General features: G+C 36.5%; 1 protein-coding gene across 1 annotated transcript in view; it reads right to left on the bottom strand.

Annotated features, from left to right (window-relative positions):
• Positions 1–3731: 3731 nt before the first annotated feature.
• Positions 3732–7585, bottom strand: part of LOC135215671 (neuropeptide F receptor-like) — a 162409-nt gene continuing 158555 nt past the window's right edge. Inside the window, exon 3 of the mRNA XM_064250614.1 lies at positions 3732–6464. Within this exon, the coding sequence (XP_064106684.1) occupies positions 5637–6464 (828 nt within the window). The 3' untranslated portion in view covers positions 3732–5636. The remainder of the gene's footprint in view (positions 6465–7585) is intronic.

The raw sequence follows: 7585 nt of genomic DNA, 5'->3' as shown, positions 1-7585 counted from the left end.
ATGGCTACATTAGAACGAGAGTGATTTGGAATCGTTTGTGTTTGTTCTTCCTTATCTTTTTTAATAATGATGCAAATTTAGTGACGTTCAATCTTCTGAGTATTGAGATATGTCCTCATTAGAATTGACCCAATTCTTTAACTCACGGTTACTAGGTTGCAAGCTGTCTTTTATTTCAGTAATTCCGACAGTGAAACAGAATTTTATCAGATTTATTTTTGCTGCTGCTTTACCGAGTCTTCTTTCGATGATACTTTGAACATTTCGTATCCAAAAGACTTCTTCCCTATGTCTTAAAACTGTTTCTATAGACATTATTAAAAACAAATGCTATGACATATTTTTGCGACGTTATAATGGCTTTTACTTCTAAATATTTATAGATATCAATTCATGTGCTTTTCGAAGAAAAAATTGTACGATTTCAGTCACTGGCCATAACGAGTTTTATTTAGACTTATGAAAAGGTCTTTCCGTTTGAATGGAAACTGGACTCTGGATCGGATTTTATTAAGGGAATTATCAAACAAACCCAATATCTGTGATTGATAAGTTCGGAATTGAACCGAAAGTCATGTACAAAGTGAAGGGTAAAGTATTTTCCTATGTAAATATCAATAAGGCAGACTATCAAAAAACGGGAGAAATGAAGACGGATGATGCTCGGTGGGGCTTAAACTCAAAGGAAGTAATCAACCTCTACTAAAGGGTGAAAGGTTGTAGGAACTACGAATTCAATGGGAATTTTGTAGAAGGTGGGACTGTAGGGAATGGAAGGGAAATAGAGACAAATACAGATCTGGATATGGATATGGTAGATGACATTTTACAGGTTAATGATAGGTCTGTATGAAACTAGTGTCAGAGCTGTTTACTAGATGTTTCTAAACTAAAGTCATGAGAATAGGATAAATAAAGAAAAACTTTTATTGTAGATGTCTTTGTTTCTATAAGATGTGATATAATAAACTTCTAACTTTGTGCGGAAAGATATAGTACGAAGTGTTTCATAGGATAAACTGTCCATACAACACAGATTACAGTCGATAACAATTAAGAAGGTTCTTGGATATCAAGAAATCTTGACAACTCTCTCTCTCTCTCTCTCTCTTCGATTACAGGCCAGAACCTTATGGGATATCGCAAACGACTCAAATCTGCCACCATATCAGATACGTCTGAATACAGTACCTATGCATCTTGGGTTAGTAGTGACGTAAATTGGGATGCATCTGTTGAATTCCCACTGCAACGCAATTTAGTGAAGATTAAGAGGTCCAGAGAATGGCAACTGATAGGATATTATACCGTAGGACAAGACTTGTTATGTTGGAGTTAGGAGGGATAGCTCTCCGTGTAGCCATTGAATACCATTACCCATATCTTGCTTTTGTTTTGTTATCTATTTTATCTCACTGTGATTTTTTTTATTATATAGGTGAACCATATCACGTAAGAGTTGGCACTTCAAGCTGAGTAAATGTGAATGTGAAAAGGCACTAATTACCGGCTACTCGCTTTGAATAGTAACAGCCTTTTAAATTTGTATTAATAAATTTAAGTGGGTTTTAGGGGAAGGTTGTCGTAAAGGATTTACATAAAGTGATTCGATCTGAGAAGGTTTCGGATTCTGGTAGAGATCCTAATACAGAATGTGGACTTTAATTTCTGTCAACTTTGCCAAGTAAGAAAATCTTGATTAAAACTAAATCTTTGCATTTCTCTCCGATTGGGTGTCTTTTAACATTTTATCTTTTATATGCTTTTATAGCATACGTTTTCTAGCGTAGTATAATTGTCGTTTAACATTTGATATCAAATATGTTTTCTATAGTATACACTTTTCGGGCACCGGGTCATTATTTTTGCCTTAATATTGGGCTCTACTCTTGTCATGGGGAATTGCTGCTGTTGGGCGATTAAAACTTCTATGGGATATATAATATTTTAATGACGGACATAAAGATATTGAAACATGGTATGCTTACAATATAACACATATTCTACTGAAAATATATTTTTCTCGTTACGAGAGTGTATCTCATTATATATATATGATATATATATATATATATATATATAATATATATATATATATATATATATATATATATATATATATGAGAAGTGAACATGAAAGCGATTCAGTGCACTATTTGAGCATAAAATGGATAAGTAACATTATATGTTAAAATGGAAATTTTTTTTTATTTTTCCAGTACTTGGTGTAGAAATTTAAAGAAAAGAAGAAATTATGAGGAATGCATTGCTGAATCGTTTATTTATTTCCTGTGAGAAATTATCATTTAAAAAGCAGTTTCATTTTACGTCACCCTTTAACAACTGCGATACTTTTCTCGCGCATGAGTCACTGGTCTATCTTTGCTACAGCGAAAGACTCTCTCTGCGAAATCACTCTTGAAATGAGTCACAAATTACTGAATTCCAAATAATTCTGCGGCATATAGAATAATGAAGTGGGCAAAACATTTTCCGTCTACCGATGACAGGTGAACAATAATAGTTCACTCTTGGCTGGCGTCCTTACTTAACAAGCACGGTATACCGTGGCACAGAGTAATGCGCGTTACTATGCTTGCATACTAAGACAATGCACTTGGCGCATTCTACTAATACATTGAAACTCTGAAAAGCACCGGAATACAGAAAGTTATTATCAACATTGATTCTTCTCTTGAGTCCTTATGATACACTATAGGCTATGTGGTTGCCTATCTAAGTCATTTATACATGTGACCTACCAAGAGTAAGTTATGATTCCCGTTCTTAACTTAGCGTTGATGACGATGTAACAGGCCCTCGAACAATTGCAATAAAATATTAGCCTGGGCTCAGGGACTTCTAATATTTTAAGCCGATTGTTCCGACAGATGTTATGAAGAAATGTTGGGGTTATACGGAAGTTGATGTGATTACAGCTTCATGATTTGTTTATTCAACACAATGGGAGTAAGAAAGTGGAGAGGGAACACGCCATAATACAAAGCGATTGATTACTTAATTTAAGTTACGTGAACCTTCATCAAAAATACACTCTTGCTGGTTATTCAGTATGAGGTCCACTGTGAAAACTTTGTGGCACTTCGTTACCTACATATCAAAATGAGTTTCATTGTTTCATCAATGTTATTTGGCCTGTTTGCATTCACAGCACAAAAGGACAATTTAAAAATACAAACGTTCTGTTTCCTGTTAGGCTTCGAGCTCTGTTTGGCTTTTGTTGTTCATTAGAAACAGAAAATGGGGCTTAATCGAAAATATTACACACACGCACACAAACACGCACACACGCCACACGTGCGCACACACACCTACACACAAACACACAGACATACATTCACAAACCTCCAGAAGAGGGATTATCGCCCAAGGGGAATGTTTTAAATGGTAATTGGATTGTTACTTAAGTGACTCTAACTCACGACACAGTCGACCGGAGTCGATGGGAAGGTTCTGTATCGTGAGTTCGAGTCACTTCACTACCTATTCCAATTATCACTTAAAACATACTCCTTGGGTGATAATTCCCCTTCGGGAATATTCCGAAGTAGCGCGAATTCCATATTAAAAGGGCATTTGTAGCTTAGTGGATGCATATATGTATATTACGCACACCCATATATATTAGTATATATATACTATATATATATATATATATATATATATATATATATATATATATATATATATATGTATATTATAAAGTACGAACATCCTGGTGCACTGGCAAACTTATGTTGCGTGTATACACATTGTATCAATAAGGTTTTCCAAGCACGGTGATTCGACTTCTTTAATTTTGGAAAAATACTAGTAAAGAGATATTCACCATAAGTTGGACCGATATCAAATCTAATACCTAGTAAGATGACGTCACATCACTACTTAAGTATTCCATCATTCCAAAAGTTTATGGAAACATTGTCATTTGATTCCCCTCTGTGAGCTGGAAATTTAGCTTAACTGCATTTGATGGACAGTTTAAACATATTCAGGTAAATTACATGTGTTCATTCCTATCCGTATTGTGATAAAACACGGCAGTGGTAACAAAAGTCTCCCATTGGTCTCTCTCTCTCTCTCTCTCTCTCTCTCTCTCTCTCTCTCTCTCTCTCTCTCTCTCTCTCTCTCTCTCTCTCTCTATTTTATTGCTGAACATTTCCCAAATTTTATCGTTAGGGTTCAAAGAAAGGTAAAAACAGACAACCCTCAAGTTGCAATGGACAGTATTTTGCAAAGTTTAAATTTTTTGTATGAAGTACCTTTTGTCACTAAAGCCGGTGGAGTAGGGCTGTGCTAAAATATAGCTGTTAATGCCTTTGAATGCAGTTTAAGGAAAGGTGATCATTTTTTTATGCCTTATCAAAGAAAATTTATTCTAGGAAATTGGAAAAGTACAATGGAATCAACTCAATGATGTCCCCATACGTAACTGAACACTGGCATGCACACGCATCCAATCACGCAAGTACATAGATACATACATACACGCACGCATGCACACACACACATATACACACGAGTGTGTGTGCGTGTGTAAATATTCTCATACAAAGAAAAGAAGATACAAATGGGTACACTGGTCATAGATGTAAGAACATTACTAAGAATAAAACATAAATAGTGAAAACGGAATATTTACAGTGAAAAGCTAATCTGTCGTTACAGTGATAACACTTTGTAATGAAGTAGTAATCATTAATGACGGCAACATCCATTGCTGAAATAATAATGATGATAATAAGACTATCGCCATGACAATGTACAATGCAAAATATTAATTTCTTCGTTCTTAGATGACAGGGAACTTAAAACAAAGTCATCGTTTTTCTGGCATGAAGATTATTTTTTCTAACCTTAGTTTTCAAACAACCCTGTGTTTTTTATCGATCGATTCACTTCCTGGAGTTATATAAATATATTTGTACGTACGCTATGTGCAATATTTTGTGTTTGTGTTTACAAACATATTTGCAACGACAGACGATTAAAAATAAACGATAAATTACTAATCAAAACGCATAGCACTCAACTTTCTTCTTATTTTCATAGATCTTGCAAGGAAGTAGGCATTCTCTCTCCTTTTTCTTGTTAAAAAACTGTTTTTTTTTTCACTCCAGTAAAATAAAAATATTTTAAGCCTTTCATATTTTCTTAAACAAAAGACACGATTCATTTGAATAAACTTTACATTTTTATGTTCGTTATTTTCTTCAGAAAATACTTTGGTTTTCAAAAGTGGCCTTTGGCCAGTTAGTCTTATTATTTACTTATTCACGTATATCATAAAAAATCAATTTGGAATCAATAAATTGTCCTCCATTATATCGTATAAAACAAAATGTCACAATCATATTCTTTTTCGCGATATTCTTCACTGCTCTAATCAACAGCTCCTTTGGAACAACCCTGAACTGAGTACGCAAATTGGTTTCAGAAATTAGAGGGACACTAATTGGGTTATTAAACCAACATGGGGAGCAGATGAGAAGTAAACAAGAGTCTGCACGACAGGTTGTTTACTATGTCTTTGATGAAAGGTCCTCACCCCCTTTTGACGGGAGCAAACTTCTTTAACACCAAGCACTGCCACAGCTATCGCCTACAGACAGCAACTACAGATTGGCGTTTTCCACCACTTGAGGAATATAAGTCACGTCCTTCTTCTTTTCGAAATTCCCATTGGCCTCCTGAACGTCAGAGGCCTTCGTATACAGAACCATCGGTTTTTCGGTCTTACCGCACGGGGCAGGAAGCTGTGACGATATTCTTTCGGTGGGATCCAACGCGTGAGACTTCCTTCTCACGTCTTGCTGAGGCGTGGATATCTTGGGAGGTCTGTAGGAGGAGCACAAAATGCCGAACAACTCCAGGAACTCCTTGCGGAAGTTCTCGTTCAGCCATCCGTACATGAGAGGGTTGGAGCAGGCTGACGACATCCCCATCATGTGGCAGACTGCGTATACGACGAGCATGTTTTCCGTGTTCTCGAAGGGGTTGTAAAAGTCAACGATTACGTTATAAAGATTAAGAGGGAGCCACGAGAGGCAGAAAATGAGAGCGATGGCGATGAGGAGGGTGTTCGTTTTCTTCATCCTCCTGTCATCTCGCTCGACCTTCTTGGAGTTCCTCACCGAAGTGGTCGCCATTCTACCCTTCAGCTTTCTACAGATCATTGCATAAGACACGCTGACAGTAACGATGGGTAGGCAGTACTGAACTATAATCACGAAGACGCTGTAGTAGCCGCCTCCGTGTGTGGTGGGCCATTCCTCGAAGCAAAAATTGACAGAATAGAGATTTGGAAGATTTATAACATGGTGCGTGAGAGTTCTCCACAGGAACAGGGGTAGTGCTAAGATGAAGGATACTACCCAGATAAGTAGGAGTGTCAAAACGGCCCCTACCGTTTTCAAGGATTGCTTCGTAGGGTACACAATCACCTGCAAAAGGAACAAAAATAATTAATGTACTAATTTATAATTATATTCATACACACACATACATACACATCACATGCCCCAAAAAGAACAAAACTAATTAAAAAGTACTTAATTTATAATTATATTCATACACACACATACATACACACATGCATACATACATAGATACACACACAATACACGCACACACACACACACACACACACACACATATATATATATATATATATATATATATATATATATATATATATATATATATTATGTATAACCGTTGTCAAAACTATGTACTGAGGGAAGAAATATCTATAAAATTAAATGAAAGGAGAACAGAAAAACAGGATATTTTCGCTAGAGACTCAGCGCAAAGCATAATGCTCGTCCTTTCTTCTTTTGAATTAGAATTCCTGAATTTCAATGTTGTACTGTAATCGCTTTGTTTAATTTTCAGAGATACACAGACAGAGGTTTTTGTTGGCTTTTTTAATAAATATTATTATGAAAACACAATATGTAAATGACTCACAGGAACACGGGGAGTTTAATTAATTGCAAATTATCACAGGAAAAAACTGAAACAGACAACAAAGGCCTTCGCCCATTTCAGCTGTATAGACATTTTGAAAGGGTTGGTAATCAATAAACAGCATGTACAGTCTACGCTGCCCGCACGCGGGCAGGACAAGCTGGTTTGCAGGAGGAGGGTGGATGTATCATGTCTCCCATACTTTCCCGATACCCTAACAACCCCGCCCCCACCTGGTGAGGATAGACAGTTTTGTAGGAGGGTGGATATGTCATGTCTCTCCAACCCTTCCAAGCCCCTATCTACCCTACCCCCCACCCAGGACAGACAACAAGGTAGATCCACTCGGATTTTATTATCATCGATAGATAGATAGATGCTAGGATGACAGGATAGTACACAAATATATACTAGCTACTGAAAGAACATTACCATCTGCAGACGGTAGGGGTAATCTCCCTCGCCGAGAATGGATGTGCAGAAAGCAAATCTTGTTTCATTGTTGTTGTTTAAGCTTAAGCTGGCCTTATGCCATCACGAGATTTTGCTCACAGAATAGTTTTGCTTTTGGAAGGCTATTGATCTTTATTATTAC

Source organism: Macrobrachium nipponense, chromosome 5 (genome assembly GCF_015104395.2).
Source record: "Macrobrachium nipponense isolate FS-2020 chromosome 5, ASM1510439v2, whole genome shotgun sequence".
Classification (NCBI taxonomy): domain Eukaryota; kingdom Metazoa; phylum Arthropoda; class Malacostraca; order Decapoda; family Palaemonidae; genus Macrobrachium; species Macrobrachium nipponense.
Note: the sequence above shows the minus strand (reverse complement) of the source record. Positions and strands in the feature narration are given on the sequence as shown.